The sequence below is a fragment of the Tasmannia lanceolata genome, unplaced genomic scaffold, assembly GCF_043159265.1.
Source record: "Tasmannia lanceolata isolate RefF3 unplaced genomic scaffold, GAP_Taslan_0.1 ptg000008l, whole genome shotgun sequence".
Lineage (NCBI taxonomy): Eukaryota > Viridiplantae > Streptophyta > Magnoliopsida > Canellales > Winteraceae > Tasmannia > Tasmannia lanceolata.
In genome coordinates, this window is record NW_027518685.1 from 20686118 (window position 1) to 20708506 (window position 22389).

Below are 22389 nucleotides of genomic sequence, written 5' to 3' on the forward strand. Positions count from 1 at the left end.
TTTCCTTCGACTCCCTACGCGATAGACTAATGGTCAATATAATGAAGGGCAAGAAAAATGTGAGGAAAGGTTTATTTATGGTCACATTGGAGGGTTAGAAAATGCTAAGACCGGGTTGTTTTGGATTTTGGCCTCAAGAGAAAGGGATTTGCTAGGGTCCATCGCAAAAGGCATTTCGCGGCTGGTCTATCGCACGTCACACCAGCCACCTCATTAATGAATATGACAGCTTTTGTCTCTATTCAAGAGGTGGCTGGTCTGACATGCGTGCGACAGACCAGCCGCAAAATGCCTTTAGCTAGGGACCATTTCATAAAGGGATTTTGCGGTTGGCTGTTGCATGTGAGCGCAACCACATAGGCTCACTTTTCAGCAGATTTTGTCTTATTCATTTAATTCATCTGAGGTGCTCTCACATGCAACAACCAGCCGCGAAATGCTTTTCATGGTGTCCCATAAAATAATATTGGTCTAAAAAGCTATCGTTTCCCTCTACAATGTGGAAATTTTTTCCTGAGAAAGCAATCCAAAACGGGCATAGAATGCCATGTGGGGCTGCCTAATCATCTTCTAGTAGACCAATTGTCTCAATTCCAATACTCGGTCACAAAAATCAATGATTTTCATTGAAATTGGCGAATTGACCTACGATTATGAAGAACAAGAGGCAGAAAATGAGGAAGAATCGAAAGAAGTCTCGTGCACGGTTTTGAATGTGAGAAAGAAGTGAAGAATCCTCTTTTCAACTCAGATTACGATTAGCATCCATCCTGCATCTGTCATGCCTTGATCATTTGTAATTTAGGTCGTGGTCTAAAAATATCATCATTGAAGATCATAGCCATTCAATTGTGGCAGCCAGCATACTGATGGCTGGAACAAAATGGTTAATGCTAATACAAGTTTTTTTATTTTGATCAAGGTGGTATATGAGGGTGACCTCTATCAAAGAGCCTAATTGAAATAGCACCCACTGTTGCTTATACACAAACGGGCATAAGATACAGTTGAATAATGACATGGAAACCGATTTAGGGACCGGGAGTGAAACCGAACAAATAGCATCTTCACACTTTACCCATCTTGTTCCTCTTTTTTGGGCTTTTTTCCTTAAAATGGCAAAACTACCTCTCCCATGCCATGTGCCGTGTGGGGATTTGTTGTGTTCCACTCTCGGTTCTATTCTGGGTCTCCCTAGCAGCACTCATGTTTATTTATGAAGGATATTTTCATGAGTCGAATTCAGGCTAACACTCTCTCTCTCTCTCTCTCTCTCGTTTTCTAACCCTAAAGCCTAAATGCGTACATTGTAATTAGGAGTTAGGCGTGAGTTACGACACAGATGGATGGTTTGATTCGAAATGGATCATTACTTAAATTGGGAAAGTAAGATCTCAAAATCACTTTCAAAAGGATCCAACATGTAAGGGATCTGAACAGACCGTGACCAAGACATAGGTGGATCTGATCCGAAGTGGATCTATTGACAACCTAAGATTATGTGCATACAACTCTTAGGGGATTTGCTAGGGACCATTGCATAAGGCATTTCGCGGATGGGCTGTTGCATGTGAGAGGCTCAGATTTTGTCTTATTCATATGTGGTGGCTGCTCTGACATGCAACAACCCATCTACGAAATGCTTTTGGGATGGTCCCTAGCAAATCCCATTTTTTAGAGGTAACCAAACATGCCCTTAGGATTTTAAGAGCTTCTCATTTTAAGGCTTGTGATAATATCACCCCCCCCCCCTAGAAAAAATAGAAAGAAAAATGATATGGAGACCTAGAGTGGGACCTAAACCGGGACTTGCAATGAGAATATGCCATGTGTTCAAGAAAAATTTACTTTTTGATGATTTCCCTAACTTAAGGGATTGCTTACGTCACTAGTGATGTTGTTGCGTCGAGTAATTTGTTCGGTCCCCTTTTAGGTCCTACTCTCGGTTTCCTAGCAGTACTCCCAGAAAAAAAAAAAAAAAAAAAAACTATGGAAGGAGATAATGGTTACATGAATAAAATTTTTTGAAGGTGATTTGTTTCATTAAGCATGATTAGATAGAAAAGTCAATATTTCATTTTAATTCAAGTCCTATGAAATCATTCTTCTTATTTCACTTAATAAATTCACACCAAATGCATGTATGGGACCCACACCTCTAAAGCATAATGTGCACCATTTGTCTGGTGGGCCCCACTAGGAGGAGATAACACTAAAGCCTAAATATACTCTAATCGGACAACCCAAACCATCCGCTTCAAAAACATTAGTTTTTCCCAGGAAATCTAGTACAATATGGTGTATTCGAGAAAGCTCAGCTCGGCTCGTCTCAAGAATGATAAAAGCATAGGGATTTGAACCCAAGCTCTCTCTAAATCCATCACCTTAACCACTCAGGCAAACTTTCATTCGTGAAAAAAAAACCCACATTCTTTTATTTCATATATATAAAGCAAACATAATCTAAGCTTTAAAGCTCGGCTCGGCTCGGTAAACGAACGATCCCGAGCCGGGCTTTTAACGAGCCGAATCCAAACATGTTCGCGAGCCGGCTCGGTTCATTTGCAGCCCTCCGCGCATTGGTGATTTGTCCGCCATGGAAGCCTTATTGTACTCACGGTGCGCAATACGCACACACTACCTCAAATAATCCAGTTAAACCCACCGTGCGTATAACGCGCAGGCCGTACCGTAAAATTTTTGACCCTACCCTTTTTCACGGGGAAATGATATATTCATCTCCTTTAACTGGCACAGCCCCTTCTAGTGTAGAAGAGTACTCATAGATAGACCATATGGGGCTGTCCCAAGTTAGAAAAGGGGGGCAAATATATTACTTTCCTTTTCGTAATAGGCGTACAATAGAATTTCTGCGCCTACCTTTTTTCATAGGGAAATGATGAATTCATCCCTTTTTTTACAAGGGACAACCCTTCTAATGTAACCGAGTAGTCATAGATACACTACATGGGGCTGTCTTAAGTAACAAATAGGGGCAAATATATCACTTTCCTTTTTCGTAACAGGCAAAATATAATATAAAACCCCGAAAACCATACCCGAACGTTAAAACCGCGTCTCTCTCTCTCTCTAGTCTCTACTAATTTTCCCGGCGATTTCAGAAACACCGGAATCCCTCTCTCTCTCACCTTCAAAATCTCAACGGAAAATCTCCCCTCTGGCGATTTTCTTGCCCTGAAATCTGAACATTCTCTCGGAAAGACTCAAAAAAATCCATCCGATCCGGTCTATGGTGATGATTTCGGGCTCGTCCGAGACCGAAACACAGCCGAGATTCATGACACCTTCAAAATCTCACCGTCTTCACAACTTCTCAATGCCAATCTTGAAATGGGGGAACCAGAAGCACCTCCGCTGCATGAAGCTCAATTCCAACGGACAAATCAACGCTCCCGATCTTAGATCCTCCGTCTCCGAAGCAGAATCGGACGGTGGAAAGGGATCCGATTCAGAGAATCGGAGCTTTAAGAATCGTTTCTCATCGTATCCTTTTCCGTCGAGAAATTTCGGTAAATTCCGGCCGCCGCCGATCAGAGCTTCCGGCAAGTCAAAAACGGAGAAAGAAACAGACGACGGAATTGAAGAAATTAGGGCAAAGCTTTTGGTACATCTCCGAACGGCGGCGAAGAAGATGAAATTTCCGGTGCCGGAATCCGGCGAGGAAGAGGAATCGGAAGCGAGGCCGTGGAATCTCCGGACGAGGAGAGCTGCTTGTAAGGCTCCAAACGAGATCGGAGGAAATTCAAAAGAGATTCTTCCAAAAAAGGAGCTTTCTCCTTTGCCGGAGATTCTGCTGAAATCTCAGAGGTTAAGAAGCATGGCTGCAGAGAAGAAAGAACGGAGAAAGTTCTCAGTCTCGCTTTCGCGAGATGAGATTGAAGAGGATTTCTTTTCTATGGCGGGATCTAGACCTTCTAGAAGGCCAAAGAAGAGGGCGAAGATTATACAGAGGCAATTGGATGTAAGAAATTTTTAATTTTGATTATCATGATCTGCTTTCCTATTTCATTCAATTTTTTTTTTCTTTTTGAATTTTGACCTAGATTTTATAATTTATGTAGGCATGTTTTCCTGGTTTATGGTTGACTGAAATTACACCAGATTCATACAAAGTTGCAGATTTTCAAGAACCTAGAAAGGTAAATTGAAATCCATTTGTTTTTGTATTTTGTAATTTTTTTTTCTTTTCCTCTTATTTTCGCCATTAATTTGAATTTTAATCTGTACTTATTCGAATGGAACTAACAATAGTGGCTTTGAATTTTACAGAGGTAGAATGATGGGGAACAAGGATGTTTGAAGTTATGAAATTTTTTGTAGGCTGATCATTACTATGTTATGGGCTCAATTCGAGGTATACTACACAATCTATCTGTACAGTGGAAATTTTAATAAAATGCTGAATTCTATGCTAGCTTGTTGTGCAAGTTCAGTTGCTCGAAATGTAAATCTGGTTTATTCATTAGCTTGCTCTGTCACATTGTGTTTTGAAATTTTTATATTTACAATGGTTGGGTTTGCCCTGTTACAAGGAAAAGTAAGAGGGATTAGGATTTGATTTGGGTTTTTTCTGAACATATGCATAGCTGGGCATTGAGAAACACTACTTATTAGCAGGGGATTGAATGTAATTGGTCGATGAAATTAGGCCCTGCTTGTTTTGGATTTTTAGAACAGATTCTGTGTACAGAACTGATTATTGAACTCAAAATTACTGCTATGTTTCGTTCGAGGTAAAATGGGTGTAAAAGAAATTTTACACTCAAAATCCAAACTAAACAGGGCATTAATTTTCATGAATGCCTGGGAGGCTTCTTATTCTGGAAGAATTTCTGAGTTTTATAGCTGTTTGACGGATTCATTTTGTTTATTTGATCAGATTCCTTTTTGGTTCATAAATCTTGAGGGCAAAGAAATATTAGAGATTGTCAATGCCATCCCAATTCTGTGCATCCAAGTGTATAGGCAAATGATTGTACATTCTTCAGTGTAGCCAAATAACAAGGAATAAGTTAGTGTCAATCACAGAATCATTGTTTTTCCTCTTAATACATACATTTCCCTTGCTCATCATCAAAACAATAATTCACATGTTCTGCATTGATCGGTTTTTTTCTGTTTCTTTACCTCCATTCTGTTGATTTTTCCTTAAATCCATGATCATCCAAGAAGAAATAAGTTATTTTTACTCAACTGTATACTGAATGAACTATAGCTGTTGCCTCTAGCATTTCTAACTTCCATCCTCAAATGTTTAAGAGAAAGGCCCACTGGAAACAGAACACCAATAGCAATTTATTTGCATATATGGGGAAACTTTTTGCCATCAGCCATTCAGTTAATTATTTCTTTCCAAATATTATCCCCTTAGTCTGGTTTGATGGGAAGATTGTTACATATGCTTGGCTCAATATAAGAGTCAATCTTTTAAAATATGTTAGATGGATTCTTCATGTTCAACCCTTTTGTACACATACTAAATCATAGTCTTAGATTTGACCATTTTAAAAAAAAAAACATGGATTCTTATACTTGTGTAGGACACATATAGTGTTCGAATACTTTAAGATTCACTGTGACACTTCTAGATCTCTTTTATTTATTTATTTCCTATATACTACCACAGTAAATTTACAATGATGAGATGCTGTGAGTTTTATTTATTCTATTTGTAAGTTTTTTATATGAAAACGAAACATTAGAATTGATTAAAATGTATGGGTAAATCCATGATTTTTTTAAGGTCAGCCATATCCAACACTCGTTCCCATGTTGGATTCAGACACTTGTACCAAATAATGCAAGATTTTCCTCTTTCTCTTTGATTTACTTAGCTATATCTTCAAGTTTTCTTGGGCAGAAATCAAGTTACTGTTAGAAGGTGCCTTGAGCTTGACTGATAATCTGAAAAAAATAAATGCCCATTTGTAATTCTAAGCAATCATGAAAGATGGGATTATCACATGAATCTCTTTTAAGATAAAACTGTCAAAAGAAATATAGGAAATCTTCTACATTGAATTGCAAGTTTCAAGGATTCTCTGCCATTTTTTGAGGAATCTGTTAAATTTGAATGAGGGCGGTTTCAGTTATCTTGAAAGGGAGTAGAAAAGAGATTGTGTCACTTGTAAGTTGGCAATGCTTGAAGTGCACACATTCTATATCAGATCAGCTACTCCACTCCGAGCTTTTTTCTTTCATATAAAACACCAAACCCCCCCTTTTTTTTATCAACCAGAGTCGTATTTAGTTATTAGCTACTCCACTCCATAATTTAAATGTAACATTACCACTCAAAAACATATTTTAAAGGTGACATTACCGTTGCCAACTTCTATAATAAATGACTGGTGGCTCCTATCTCCCAAATCTAAAGCTCGATTAATATGAGTAGATATTTGCCCGACTTTGTTTTCTGTCTTTCCCAGGAAAATAAATGGGTAGAAAAAAGTATAATCTTGCTCACTATATTTGGATGATCTAGACCTAGGTAGAACTGACCCTTTAAAGCTAGCCGTTAAGGGGAGGGTGCCCGAGCCCTTATAAGCCCATCCACATTCATTCACTTTTCCAATGAGGGATCTTTGCTTTCACATGGAATCCCCAATAATCTCCACCTCCATGCGGAAACAGCGAGACAATCTCGCCACTCAATGTGGAGCAACATGGGAACTACGTGATCTTCCCAGAGGAAATTCCTCCGTCCTTGAGGGTACACTGAGATCTTCCGAGATCTTCTTTGAGTGATTTTTTTCATAATTGAGGGTACACAGGAGTTACCACGCCCCAACGCCCCAGCTGTGATACCACTTTTTGGTACCTGGGTAGAACTTTTCATAATTGAGGGCACACAGGAGTTACCACGCCCCAATGCCCCAGCTGTGATACCACTTTTCGGTACCTGGGTAGAACTCACCCTTAAAAAGCCAGCCGTCAAGGGGAAGATGCTCTTAAGTCCTTATAAACCCATCTTACATGCATCCACTTTTCTGACATGGGATCTTTGCTTTCGTGTGGAACCCCAACCATGGTTTTAAATTTCGGTTTCGGCCTCAGCCGAAAACGGAATTTCGGTGAAAATCCTATAATTTCTGCCGAAATTTTTAATTTTTGGTTTCTATTTTAAATTTCTGTCCCCATAATTTGATTAATTTCGGATTTGGGCCAAAATATAAAACCATGCCCCCAACAGTTTAGATAATCCGAATAAATGAGCCACACTCTTTTCTCCTCACATGTTTATCATGTACATAGATTGTTTCAACTCCAATGCATCACCTAAAAATCATCCTTTCAGTTTTTGGTGTTTTAGGTGAAGGGCATAGATATTCATCAGATTAAATATGTTTGGCAACCATAAAAAAATTACCAATTGTAAAAGATGAGGTGCGAAGAGAGAGGAGAGAGAGAGAACATGAGCCGACTAATATTTCATTGAATATTTTTTTCATGGTCAACAAAAGTGCTCCTAATCTACCCTTTGCAAAAACAGTAAAAAGCTAATTTCAGAAAACGCACGAAGTGAAACAACCTTTTAAAATCACATAACCTATATCACTGCTTTAAAACAAGAAAATCCTGAGAAAGCTGCAATTGCCATGTGAACATGATGATGTCGATCCGACTAAAGAACACAAGCCCAAACAATCCAACCTTGGATCGGATGGTCTTATCCCTTTGATCTAGGCCCTGTTTGTTTTGGATTGTGAGTTCAAAACTGATTCTGCATGCAAGGTAGTATTTGGTTAAGATTCTAGAATTCCAAATTTGACTATGAAAAGAATTAAAAGTCATTTTGGAGTCACCGGAATGAGTTATAGGGGTGTTCGATTCGAACATATCAATAATTAATTGGGAAAACTACTAAAATAACCTCTGCATCAAAACTTATCTACCAAAATCCCTATGATTTTTTAAGTACTGTTCATTCTAATAAATAACTTTTAATTTCTTCTTTACCAATTTTATCCTTAATTATGAAAAATGTTTGCTTTTAGTTATGAGATTAAGGAAAATAATACACAAATCTCTCAGTCTATTGATTGTATTAGAAACACATTAAAAACACTAATATTTGAAAAGTTCTCTCTCAACCGAACAGAATCCCCATCTCCCTACCACCAAATGTAATCTCTCTCTCTCAAATGACTGATTAATGCTTAAATTTACTAGCATTATCGGCATGCATGGGTGTAAATAGAGGGCCCCACCCCATCAAAACACAAGGTGGGAAATAGTGGCCCCACAACATCAATATAATCGGTGTAAATTGTGGGCCCTACAATATTCATGAGTTCGATACAGATGGTAGGCCCCACCCATCAAAATATGAGGTGTAAAATGGTATCCCCCACCCTATGCAAGATCGTGAGACTTACCGCATCAAAACATAAAGTAAAATGGTGAGACCCACTTGATGCACGGGTTGAGAAGAGTTGATGGCACACAACCCATCAAAACATGATGTAAAACGGTGGCCCCACGCCAGTACATGGCAAGTCGAAGGCTCCAACCATAAAAAGTAATTTTATGTTAAGTTAAGGGTAAAACTGGTAAAGAAAAATGAATTAAAAGTTATTAAGGGTAGATGATGAAGATATTGGTAATTAAGAAAAGGGTTTTGCGAGCGACCATAAGACATTTCGCGGGCCGGCTGTTGCATGAGCGAATAGCCACCACAGTTGAATTAAATGAATTGAACAAAATCTGTTGAAAAGTGAACCTGTGGCTGTTCTCTCATGCAACAGCTGGCCGGCAAAATGCCTTTCGTGATGGTCCCTAGCAAATCCCTAAGAAATTTTTTTAGTAATTAATCAAGCCATCTAGTACGTGACTTTTGATCAAAAGGAATGCCACACGGGTAAGGGTGTCAATTTTGGCTCGGGCTCGGAAGCTTGCTCGAGCTTGGCTCGAATCCTTAACGAGCCGAGCCCGATTTAGGCCAGGCTCGGCTCGGCTCGTTAAGAATTTAATATATATATATATTAAATATGTCACTTCATTTTAGGAACCCCATTTGTTACTTGGACCACCCCCCATAGTGTAAAAAAAGTAGTGAAATTACACTATATAGGGCTGTCCAGGGAAGATGAGGGGTGTGAACTTAATATAACCCAAGCTCTGTAAGGCTCGTAAGCCTGGCCGAGCCTGACAGAGCCGAGCTGAGCCCGAGCCGAGCTTTTGAGCTTAACGAGCTGAGCCGAGCCTGGCCAAGCTCGGCTCGGCTCGTTTACACCCCTACACACGGGCTCACTTTTCAGCAGAATTTGTCTTTACATTTAATCCATCTTAGCTGGCTGTACTCTCACGGAAAAGTCAGACTCGGAAATGGCTTTCCCCGAATCTGCCAAGCAAATCCCTGAAAAAATCATACACATGCATCATATAAGAACCCACATTTTTGGAAGGTCAATTGTCAAATGTATGGGCCATGTTGACCTTGTCCTTCCACCGGCTGATGCTGGGGGCGAGGACGATTCAAGCTTGTTGTATGGTATCCATAGGTACATTCCACCGTAACCCCCTCCAAAAAACAAAAAAGAAGAAGAAGAAGAAGAAGAAGAAGAAGAAGAAGTAGTAGTGAGACCCACCTTATTGGATGAACATTACCTTTTAACTAAAAATTTGAATGTTCATGTGAAAGTTCATTGGGCCCACTAAAAACTTTGAGTCAGAGTGATCCGGATCATTTATCTATGGTGGGAGTGGGGAACCAGGGATATATGCAACACAGCCTTTTGAAAATTTTAATCATGTTCTTATAAAAATTGAACAGCCCCAACATTCAAGAACTCTAATCAAATGGTTGACTAAATTTCAAAATAATACATCTATAATCGGCAAAGCCCTTGGAAGTTGGTGGGGCCGGATGAAGCTTCTCATGCCCATCTCACCATAAGAGCTCCTCGCAATATGCGTCACCATTATATACCTACGCTCGGCATTTGCGAACTGAAACCACAAACAACCCGATAAGAAATCACATGCAAGGCATGCTTTGTTAATTTTTACTCTAATTCAATACTTAATCAGCCTTTATTTTAGCAGATTTTATACTGTGTAAGCCCTTGTAGTCCCTCATTTTTCAGAAAGTACTGTACCGACCAAGCTATAGGATGATCCAGACCGTCCATATAATGGGCCATAACGTAAATAGGTTATGCCCAAAAAATCATTTCGATAGGATAGATCATCTGATTAGCCCTCTGATTTATAGATGAACTGCATATTATGGAAACCTCTATGGATCGGAGGGCTAGGATCTTCCTATGGAAATGATTTTTTGGGCACAACCTATTTACGTTATGGCCCATCACATGGACGTTTTGAATCACCCTATCGTGTGGTCCGTACAGTTCTTTTTGAAAAAATACGGGACTATATTGGCTTACAGGATATAAAATCTCTTATTTTAGTAACTTATTGTTCATAAATTTATGTTCAAATTACTATATGTTTTTGCAACAACCAAAGCTAGAAATGACCTTAAGTAGGTTTACTCTATCTCTTGGTGCAGGAAGGACTAGAAAACTAATGACCAATACAAACTCTACTTCAGAAGTTGGTAGCTAGTTTAAGAAGAATCTTCTTGGACCGGATTCTCTATGAAACCCTAGACTCTCATCTCATCTCCTCATCTGATCACGTCTGCTTCTTAAAGAGGAGGTAGCTACAAAATGAATTGGAATCAACCCGAACCCGACCCGACCCATTTTAAGGTAAAAGCTCAACCCGAATTACCAAAAATTGACCCGAGTTGCACCCCTAGCCAAGCCTCAAAAGGAGTAGTGCTGTTGAAATGTTGAATGATTCCTGATTAGTTTCAGCGAGCTAGTGCTCCTGCCAAAAGGTATATGAAGCCCTCTAGTTTGTGGAACCTCTCTGTGACGAAGCAAATAACAAATACAAGGAAGATTTTGCTATAACACGTAAAGTTTGGGAAAGGTTCATAAAGACAAGTGGAAGTTTGAAGCAAACACAAATGCCTTTGCAAGAGACGGTTTCGAGAAAGAGATGCTCCGTGAAATTTTGCATTCTATTCTAGACACCTGTGTTTTCAACAAAATAGCACCTTCCTTTATCTTTAGGATTGATTATAGCTAGCATGCCTTCAAATTGATAATGGCACTCCTCTGATTTCAATTTATTGGCTGCAATGTACATACCCTCTTAATAATGGTAGTGGCACCCACCATTATTCCAATTTCATATAAGGACCAATTACCAATGAGGGACAAACATTAGGCAGAATTATCAACTGGACCCAGGCTTTTCAGAAATTACCAATGGGGGACAAAATCTGTCTTGTCAGTAAAAGCTGGACGAAAATACCCTTTGGCATATAAAACACGTTTTGACTTTGAAAGGGGGTTTTCAAGTCTCTACGATTGGGGTAATTAGGTATCAAAATGGGGTTACCAATATCAGAATGGGCTTATCAAGTCCCTGAAAATTGGCCGAGAGTTCTGGAGTTTTGGAAGAGGGTTTTCAAGTCTTTAGGAATGGGGTTATCTAGTATAAAAAATGGGGTTACTAATTTTCAAATGGGGTGATCAAGTCCTTGAAAATTGGCCAAGAATACTAGAGTTTTGGAAGGGGGTTTTCAAGTCTCTGGGATTGGGGTTATCTAGTATAAAAATGGGGTTGCCAATTTCTGAATGGGCTTATCAACTCCTTGAAAATTGGCCGAGGGTACTGGAGTTTTGGAATGGGGTTTTCAAATCTCTAGGATTGGGGTTATCAAGTATCAAAATGGGGTTACCAATTTCCGAATGGGCATATCAAGTCCCTAAAAATTGGCAGAGGGCACTAGAGTTTTGGAAAGGGGTTTTCAAGGGACTTGATAAGCCCATTCTGAAATTGGTAACCCCATTTTGATACCTAATAACCCCAATCGTAGAGACTTGAAAACCCCCTTTCAAAGTCAAAACATGTTTTATATGCCAAAGGGTATTTTCGTCCAGCTTTTACTGACAAGACAGATTTTGTCCCCCATTGGTAATTTCTGAAAAGCCTGGGTCCAGTTGATAATTCTGCCTAATGTTTGTCCCCCATTGGTAATTGGTCCTTCATATAATTTCTTTACCGTTCTACTTTCTAGGATTTGACTCCTTGCACCCTCTCTCTTCTCTCTTCAAAAAAGGTATACCCTAGTACTGATATGTACACCCTTGCACTTGTACTTAGTGAGATCTTTTACCCCACTGTTGATACTTGCATACTAATTTTCTTTGGACTATTTAAATACCTAGAGTTCCATATGCCCATAATTGTTGTCCTTATTCAGCCGCTAGTTGTCGCTCTCCTACCTATTTTCATTAGTTTTGGTTTCTTTCATTTCTTTATTTTAGCTGAGGTACCTCCATATGAGGGGAGTGCCTGAAATAACACTCTCCTCAGTGGAGGTGCTTCGGTCTCTTGAGGTACATGCATGCCTTGGTCGCTTGAAGTGCGTGCCTGAGAGAGTTTTCAATTTGCATGAGGATCATATCAAAAGCTTACCCATGTCTTTGCCCTCTGAGGTATGGTCCATTGTGACCAATTTCATGTAGGCCCACCAATCAAGGCCTTGAGTCTATCTTCACTGCTCATCTTGCAAGCGATTTCTTTTCAATAGGCAATGGGCAAGAAGCATCAATCAATGTTTGTGGATCTTCATCGTCCGCTAGAAAATTCGACAGATTTCTAAGTGTGTTGGGGACATTTTATTGTACTTGTTGGGGATATTTTATTGTAATTAATTGGGAATGTTTTTATTGTAATCAAACGTATATAGATTTTCAATCAATATACGTTCGAGGAGGCATGTTAAGACATGTCAAATCATCTAACCCTTGGTTTAAGCGTGAGATTAGGCTATCTAGATTGACTAGGTAGTTAAGATGATTCTTATCTTTAGAAGTTGGGATTAGGCTAGATAAATCATATTTCTCTATGATTCTTTATCTGTAAGTGCTTATTTAAGCATCTGTTAACTATTAATGAATACAATTAGAAATTAGTGAAATCTGAAATTTAACATAAATGTGTACAACGTAAGCAGATTTTAGGACTATCTGATGGATGGTTGGATTCGAAATGGATCTGACTTAAGACCTAGAAAGTAAGATCATACAAGCACCTGCAAAAGGATCCAATCGATACGTGACCAAGACATGGGGGGATCCGATCTGAAGTGGATCTATTGACAATCCTATGATTATGAACATATAATTTTTAGACGTATCTAAACATGCCCTTCGATTATGATCGTTTAGATTTTAATAGCCGATTGTGAGTCTAATACCTATTCTTGCTTCTCCAAATCACGCTTAATTTTGAGTCTAGTAATCGGTTTTGGACTCACAATCGATTGTCAAAATCTAAAACGAAGAGGGCCCCTACGATTCTAGGAGCTTCATAATATATTACCCGCAAGGGGAAAAAAAAAAGTTATGGAAGGAGAGAACGGCTATCGTGAGTTGAGAAATTTGAAGGTGATGTTTGTCATTAAGCACGACTTTGATAGAAAAGTCAATATTCCATTTTAATCGAAGCATTATGATATCATTCATCTTCTTATGATCTTATCTCACTTACATGCATTCACACAAGATGCATTTATGGGGCCCACCCTCTAAACATAAGCAAGATGTGAACTATTTGTCACGTAGGCCCCACTAGGAGGAGATAACACTAAACCCTAGACATTCTCCAATTGAACAAATCCAACCCGTCCATTTCAAAGACGTTATTCTTTCACTTTAAATCCAAACCGCAATCAAATGGTGGGTCCAGCCAAATACATCTCATGTACATAAGCATTTCTTTTTCCCCTTCCGCCTACCGAGCATTCTTGATTTGTCCACCGTGGAAGCTTCATAGTATTCATGGTGCGCAATACGCACACTCCTCTAAATAATCCAATTAAACCCTCGGTGGCCTATAACCATGGTTTTAAATTTCGACATTTCGGATTTCGGTGGAGACCGACACCGAAATGGACCAAAACCGAAACGGTCATTTATTTTGGCCGAAATTTCGGTTTTTCCGAAATTTGACCCAAAAAAACTGTTTTTTTATATTAATTTAATATTTTACAGAAATTTCTGTCGAAATTTCGAGATTCCATGGTCCGAAACGGGTACCGAAACCGAAATTTTAAACCTTGCCTGTAACGCACATGGGCGTGCCATAGAATTTCTACGCTTATAAATTTTCATAGGGAAATGAAATATTCACCCCCATATTTATCTTTGGAACAGCCCCCTCTAGTGTAAAAAGAGTAGACATAGGCTAGCCTCAGAGGTGGCTGTCCCAAGTAAAAGAAGGGGCAAATATATCACGGCCCTTTTCGTAGTAGGCAACATATAAAACCCCAAAAACCATACCCCAAAACGTCAAATAACGGCTCTCTCTCTCTCTCTCTCTCTAGTTTCCCGGCGATTTTAGAAACACCGGATTCTCTCTCTCTCTCTCTCTCTCTCTCATACACACGCTCAAAATCTTTTCAACTCTCCCCTCACACCATTTTCTAACCCAAAAATCCGAAAAATCTCTCCGAAAGACCTGAAAAATCCATCCGATCCGGTCTATGGTGATGATTTCGGGCTCGTCCGAGACCGAAACACAGACGAGATTCATGACACCTTCAAAATCTCACCGTCTTCACAACTTCTCAATGCCAATCTTGAAATGGGGGAACCAGAAGCACCTCCGCTGCATGAAGCTCAATTCCAAAGGGGAAATAATCAACGCTCCCGATCTTAGATCCTCTGTCTCCGAAGCCGAATCGGACGGTGGAAAAGGAGCCGATTCAGAGAATCGGAGCTTAAGGAATTCGTCTCCTTCTCCGTCGAGAAATTTCGACAAATTTCGGCCACCGATCGGAGCTTCCGGAACGAACGAAGGAATCGAGGAAATTAGGGCAAAGCTTTTGGTGTATCTCGGAACGGCGGCGAGGAAGATGAAATTTCATGTGCCGGAATCCGGCGAGGAAGAGGAATCGGCGGCGAGGCCGTGGAATCTTCGGATGAGGAGAGCTGCTTTTAAGGATCCAAACGAGATCGGAGGAAGTTCAAGGAATCAAGAGATTCTTCCAAAAAAGAATCTGCTGAAATCTGAGAGATTAAGAAGCATGGCCATGGAGAAGAAAGAAAGGCGGAAATTCTTGGTCTCGCTTTCACGAGATGAGATTGAAGAGGATTTCTTTTCTATAGCGGGATCTAGACCTTCTAGAAGGCCTAAGAAGAGGGCGAAGATCATACAGAGGCAATTGGATGTAAGAAATTTTTAATTTTGATTACAATGATCTGCTTTCCAATTTCATTCAAATTTTCATTTTTGAAATTTGACCTAGATTTTTATAATTTATGTAGGCTTGTTTTCCTGGTTTATGGTTGACTGAAATTACACCAGATTCATACAAAGTTGCAGATTTTCAAGAACCTAGAAAGGTAAATTGCCGTCCATTAGTTTTTGTATTTTGTATTTTTTTTTTCTTCTCCCTTTATTTTCCCTATTAATTTGAATTTTATTCTGTTATTATTCGAGTGGAGCTAACAATATTGAGTTTGAATTTTGCAGAGGTAGAATGATGGGGAACAAGGATGCTTGAAGTTATGAAATCTTTGCAGACTGACCTCAATTCGAGGTATAAAATACACAATTTATCTGTACAATGGAAATTTTAATAAAATGCCGAATTCCATGTTAACTTGCTGTGCAAGTCCAGTTGTTCGAATTGTAAATCTGGTCTATTCATTTGCTTGTTCTTTCACATTGTGTTTTGGAATTTTTATATTTACAATGGTTGGGTTTACCATGTTACATGGAAAAGCAAAAAGGGATTAGGATTTGAGTTGGGTTTTTTTCTGAAGATATGAGATGAATCAGTTTTGATGTAAATACATAGTTGGGACTTGGGAATTGAGGAACACTACACATGAGCAGGGGAATGAATGTAACACGTCGATGAAATTAGGCGCTGCTCATTTTGGATTTTGAGAGTCTATTTTTGAGTCCTAAACTGATTATGGGAGTCAAAATTACAGCTCTGTTTCTTTCGAGGTAAAATGGGTGTAAGACAAATTTTACGGTGAAATTTCAAAATAAACAGGGCATTAATTTTCATGAATGCCTAGGGAGGCTTCTTATTCTTGAAGAATTTCTGATTTTTATTGCTGTTTGATGATTCATTTTGTCTATTTTATCAGATTCCTTTTTGGTTCATACTTCAGCTTCAATTTTTTTGCAAAACTGGGCAATGAAATATTAGAGACTGGCAACGCCATTTAATTATGTACATCTAAGTGCATAGGCAAATGATTCTACATTCTTCAGAGTAGCCAAATAGCAAGGAATTAGTTAGTTTTAATCAAAGCATCATTGTTTTTCCTCTTAAATATTACATTTCCCTCTTTCTCATCATCAAAACAACAATTCACATGTTCTGCATTGATCATTTTTTCTCTGTTTCTTTACTTCCATTCTGTTCAATTTTCCTTAAATCCATGCTTATCTGAGTTTATTTTACTCAAAAAAGAATACGTGTATACTGAATGAACTATATACTTCTAACTCCCAACTTCATAAGAGAAAGGCCCACTGGAAACAGGATACCAATAGCAATCTATATGCCGATAGGAAACTTTCTGCCATCAGCCACTCAGTTAATTATTTCTTTCCAAATATTATACTCTCAGTCTGGTTTGATGAGAAGATTGTTACATGCGCTTGGCTCAATATCAGATCTAGTCTTTTGATGTATGTTGATTCTTCTGAATCCATTCATGGTCATCTCCTTCCACACATCATACTGTTTTAGATTTGTGCATGAAGTACTCATGTCAGACACGCATTGTGTTCCAATCCTTTAAGATTCACTGTGACACTCCTAGATCTCTTTTTTATTTATTTATTTTTTCCTAAATACTACTACAATAAATTTACAATTATCAGATTATTTGAGTTTTATTTATTTTATTTGTAAGTTTTTTATATGAAAATGAAACATTATATTTACCTAACCTACCAATAGTCCCACTATATTACCCTTTATAATTATATTATTATACAAAAAACCAAAATTAGAATTGATTAAAAATACTGGTGAATCCTTGATTTTTTGTAAGGTTAGCCGAATCCGAGACTCTTTCCGTACCATTCCAACACTCGTACCGAATAATGTAAGATTTTTGTTTTGTGTCTTTGATTTACTTAGCTATGTCTTCAAGTTTTCTTGCGTAGAAATCAAGTTATTGTGGGTTGAACTAGAAGATGCCTTGAGCTTGAATAGTAATCTGAAAAACTAAATGCCCATTGGTATTTCTAAGGAACTAAGAAAGATGGGATTATCACATAAATCTCTTTTGAGATAAAACTCTAAAAAGAAAACTAGGAAATTTTGTACATCGAATGTCAAGTTTCGAGGTTTCGTCGCCATTTTAGAGGAATCTGTAAAATTTGAACATGAGGTTGGTTTCAGTTAGCTTGCAAGGGAGAAGAGGAGAGATTCTGTTACTTGTTAGTTGGCAGTGCTTGTGGTGCACACATTCTATATCAGATTAGCCACTCACTCCATGCTTTTTTCTTTCATATAAACAAACACCAAACTCCTTTTTTTTTACCAACCATATTTAGTTACTACCTATATTTTAAAGGTAACATTACCAACTTCTCTAATACACGGCAGATGGCTACCATTTCCAAATTCTCCTCTTATTCAGGATGATGATAGTAACTTGATTGGCCATGTGCTGATCCAATGAGTAGATATTTGCCCATTTATTCTAGCTATTTGTTTTCCTGTCTTTTGGATGATTGAGGCATCTGCAGTGGGCCCACCTTTTGATTTGTTCTAAATAATGAACGGTGGAGATTATCTAATGTCTTGTAGGTCCTAATACTGAACCTCTTAACCTAGTAGTGGAAGGTGAACATAGGTGGGTCCCCTCATTGTCATGTAATTGAATGTTTTAGATGAGACGTTGGGCGCGTGTTTCCCTTGAAAAATAAATGCGTAGAAAAAAGTATAATCTGGCCCACTTTATTTGGATGATCTAAACCGTTCATTTCATTAGATAGCCATGCCCCAAACATCTTGTCCAGTAGATTATCCTAACCATTTGATTTGTAGAGGCTTTGGTATTGGGGGCCTTATTAAAATGACACAGAATCTACTGTCATGACTTTCTCCGGACCGATTGGGTGATGCAAATGAAGCTGAAATCAGGGCACTACTCTTCGGTTTGAGATGGGCATATAAGAACAATCAACGACCACTAATTGTAGAGTGAGATTCAACAAATGCAGTAGCGTGGGCTTCTGGTACTTCAAAGGGACCTTCAGAGGGACCTTGGAGACTGCAAGATCTGATAGCGGAAGTACTTGATTTGATAAGACTTCTTGATCCTAGGATTGAGCATCTTAGTAGATCGGCAAACGAGGCGGTGGATAGTCTAGCAAAAGCAGGAGCCCAGAGGGAAGAACTGTTAGTTGCGTCTTTCTTGTAAATCCTATATGGGCGAAGGATTATTGATCCTTTTTGCACTCTGGGGGGAGCACCTTGTCCCAACCATATTATAACAAATTGTCAATTTTCAAAAAGAAAAACTTGCTGAGCCGTCTATTTTAACCGAATATCGGAGGGTTAGAATCATCCATTGGAAAATATATTCCGCGTAATGCCTATCATCTACGACAGTGACCAACAAATGAATGGTTTAGATCATCCAAATAAATGGGCCACACTTATCTGCTTATATATTTATCACGCACATAGATTGTTTCAATTCTCAGTGCATCCTTAAAGATCAGCCTTTCACTTTTTGGTGAAGGGCTGAGATTAAACCACATGCTTTAGTAAGATTAAAGATGTTTGGCAACCATCAAAAATTATTTCAGTGAAGAATTGACCAGGCACAAGTGGAGAGAACGTTTTTCCTGTTTTTCTGGGGTTTTTTCTTACTCCCTTCACTCCCATCCTCTCATGTCTCTCCCTCTTCTCCCATCTCTAAGAACTGAGTCATTGAATATTTTTTCATGGTTACCAAAAGTCCCTTTAATCTCAACCCTTAACATAAGTGAAAGGGTGATTTCAGGCAACGCACTTAGTCGCTATAGGATGTGAAGGGAAACAGCCTTTTAAAATCTCATACCTTATATCAGCTCCATCTTGCTTTCACACAAGAAAATCCTGAGAAAAATGAAATTGTTAGCCACTTTTCTAACAAATCGCTTTTGGGCCTACACATTCCATGTGGACATCATCATATTGTCCTGACTAAAGAACACATGCCCAAACAAATTTGCATTTTTCGTACCTCGAGCAGTTGGTCGTAGTCTTTTGGTTATGATTCTAGAATTCCAAATTTGAGTTTGAAAAGAATTTAAAAGTATGATGTATTCTCATGGGAGAGTCAGCCGCGAAGTATTCCCTTCATTATGTTGACCGTTTCCACTCACCTTTTGATGGCGGCAACACAAGGAGCCGAAGGAAAGTTCTTATGATCAACATGGCTGTTAAAAGTATAAAGTTTCTTATATGGTATCATCCACATGTACATGCAACTATAAAAAAAGAAAGAAAAATGAAGTGGGACCCCACTCTATTGGATGATCATTACTGTTTAACTGTAATTTTGTAGGTCACTGATCAGAGAAGAACATGTGAAAGTTCTCTGGGGTCCACTAAACTTGAGTCAGCATGATCCAGACCATTCATTTATGGTGGGAGTGGGGGGAACGAGGGATAGAAGACATAGCCTTTGAAAAATTCTAATCACCTTGGATAAAAATTGAGCAGCCCCAGCATTCAACAACTCCAATCAAATAGTTAAAATCGTCTGAATTGAGTAAATTTCAGGATAAGACATCTACAATGGCAGAGCCCTTTGGATGAATTAAGGGTCATGTTCAGATCATGTAGTTGGGACCAGATGAAGTTTCTCATGCCCATCTCACCACAGGAGCTTCTGGCAATATGGTTCACCATTATAGATCTACACTCCCTTGTTTTATTAATGACACCCTTCACCTTATTAAGCACATTTTTTTCTCGGCATTTTTAGAGATTTGAAGTGGGGTTTTTCTGTCGGCATTGATGATGAGAAAGGTTGAGGGCTTTGGTGAATGCAAGTGTGGGGTTTGGGGCGGGGATTTAAGGTGGGGAAAAGGCGTTCGAAATACGTGGATTTGAATGGTAGAGATCTGCTGAGAAATTTTGAATATTTTAGCAGGTAGCCGTTGTTAGGAAATGACAAAAGCATACAGCCTGTCATAACAAAACTACTAAATTGCCATTCGATTTCGAGGCAAAGAGGATTCACATTTATATTTCATCGAGATGTTGAGAAGATCAGAAGATAGTAAAAGGACCACCAAATTGTTTGATCTCACTAGTGGGACCCATTTATGAACCACAAGATGCAAACTACAATGTGTTAATCACGAAGATGCCAATGGATAAAGCAGTAGGACCCACCCATTTTTATCAGGTACCATTGCAACGTGGGTTCCATTACTTTCACCAAGTGGCTATCTAAATGGGAAGTGATATATCCCACCCTTTTCATTTGATTACTTGGGACACCGAGCAACAGTGTACGTGGCAATCAGCCCCTTTGAATTCTTCTGACGTGAAGTACATCAGCCCCCTTAGGACAACCATCAGCAGTGTACGTGGCAATCAGCCCCTCTGAAGTCATTGATACACTGCTGCGGGGTGTCCTAAGTAATAAAAAGGAGTGGATTTATCACTTCCCTATCTAAATTGGTACTTTTGCTTTCCCCGCAGTTATGCTCACACATATAATGAGGGTATCCAAACCCTTCATCTCAAATTCTATAAATAGATTGGTTAGAAATGTTTGAAAGAATAATTTTCATGTTATGTCATCTACAACTCTAGACCATCTAAAGATCCGGATCATGATGACACCGCATTTTGGGGTTTGCTAGGGACCATCGAAGGCATTTGGCGGACCGGCTATTGCACGAGAGAGCAGCCACATAGGATGACATTTTGCCTTCTTCATTTATTTCATCATATGTGGCTGCTCTCTCATGCAACTGCCGGTCCGCAAATGCCTTATGTAATGATCCCTAGCAAATCCCCCTGTTTTTTTTAGAGGTTGGACTATTTGCATGATTTCGACACAAGCCTATTGTTGAATAAAGTGAGCGAGTTTACACGCAGTTTGTAATTTACTGTCAAATTACGGGAAAGAGTATAGGTGTATTTCAAATGTTGTCTGAAATTTACCCAGATGGAGGTATAGAGAAGGGATCCGTTTTAGCTTCTGGAATCTCCGTTGCATTGGCTGGCTTAGGATTATTCCTATCTTCTCCTTCACTTATAAAGAAACACTCTGTTTTGATCTCCATGATTGGTGTGTTTGAGGTGGTTTCTGTGTTCACAGCCTTTAACACGTACGTCATCAATGTAGACCCCTCTACCTGGAAATATCGTCTGATAAGTGGTTTCGTAAGTTTCTTCTGAACTTTTGAATCGATATTTTTAATGGTATGCCTTGCAGGAACTAGGGCAAGTGCAGCATTAATTTTTGTGTTTTCAATTCCACCAATGGGGATTTTTATCCCCTTGTGGTCAGGGCTGAGAACTGAGAATCAGAATCCGTCTGAGGTAGAGATTCCCCCTGTCGATCCAGTCCCCTCTGAGGTCGAGATATCCCCCGTCGATCCAGTCATCCCTGCACTCTCTGCCCTCGAGCAGTCTTCTTCCGGGCTTCCTGCTCCCTTTGACTATTTGACCACTTTTCTAGTATTGCCTGGAGCTCAAGAGACCTTCCATGTGGACACCCTTAACGACAGAGGCAGTGTTGGCAAATGCGTTCTAAAAGAAAACAAATGTAACGGAGATTAAGTCCCTTCGTTGATTAATATTAGGGGAATACTGCATCCTTAGCTTTATATTTTTTCTAATGGCCAAACTATCAATTTGCCAAAAAAACTTTGGCAAAACTATCATTTCAAAGTGGCCACATTTTGAGGGTAAATATATTTAAGAGAAATAATAGATTGAAGGGCGCCTCTGCTAAAGACCAGTTGCAAGGGCTCATTAGATCCATGTCACCATCCATAGTTACTATTCTTTTAATTTTATATTTTTCAGTTTAGCATTGTTTAAAAATTAAGACTACTGATATTAACACTAGCATCTTTTGACAATTGCACTAGCTCAACTTGTCTGCTGCGTGTCATTTATTATTTAAGCAACTGTCAATGGTTAAATAGTTCCCATAAAGCTCTCCGAAGCCAATAAAAAAAGTAAAGACAAGCTGAGAGTATGCAATTATTAAAACATGGCAGTGCCAATATCAGTAGCCAATATTCAATACTCTTTGCTTAAAAAAGAAAAAAACTATTTAA

General features: G+C 38.9%; 2 protein-coding genes across 2 annotated transcripts; both read left to right on the forward strand.

Moving 5' to 3' along the window:
- Positions 1–3083: 3083 nt before the first annotated feature.
- LOC143883406 (uncharacterized) lies at positions 3084–4448 on the forward strand. The gene is made up of 3 exons (XM_077386757.1): positions 3084–3982; positions 4083–4160; positions 4291–4448. The coding sequence occupies exons 1-3, from the start codon at positions 3251–3253 to the stop codon at positions 4294–4296; spliced, it is 816 nt and encodes a 271-aa protein (XP_077242872.1). The 5' UTR covers positions 3084–3250; the 3' UTR covers positions 4297–4448.
- Positions 4449–14448: 10000 nt separating this feature from the next.
- Positions 14449–15844, forward strand: LOC143883407 (uncharacterized). The gene is made up of 3 exons (XM_077386758.1): positions 14449–15280; positions 15378–15455; positions 15586–15844. Exons 1-3 carry the CDS (start codon positions 14594–14596, stop codon positions 15589–15591), a joined length of 771 nt encoding a protein of 256 aa, XP_077242873.1. The 5' UTR covers positions 14449–14593; the 3' UTR covers positions 15592–15844.
- Positions 15845–22389: the final 6545 nt, after the last annotated feature.

Coding starts and splice junctions, on each gene's coding strand:
- LOC143883406 (XM_077386757.1), top strand. CDS start 3,251: ATGGTGATGATTTCGGGCTCGTCCGAGACCGAAACACAGCCGAGATTC. Junction 3,983..4,082: donor TTATACAGAGGCAATTGGAT/GTAAGAAATTTT, acceptor TAATTTATGTAG/GCATGTTTTCCTGGTTTATG.
- LOC143883407 (XM_077386758.1), top strand. CDS start 14,594: ATGGTGATGATTTCGGGCTCGTCCGAGACCGAAACACAGACGAGATTC. Junction 15,281..15,377: donor TCATACAGAGGCAATTGGAT/GTAAGAAATTTT, acceptor TAATTTATGTAG/GCTTGTTTTCCTGGTTTATG.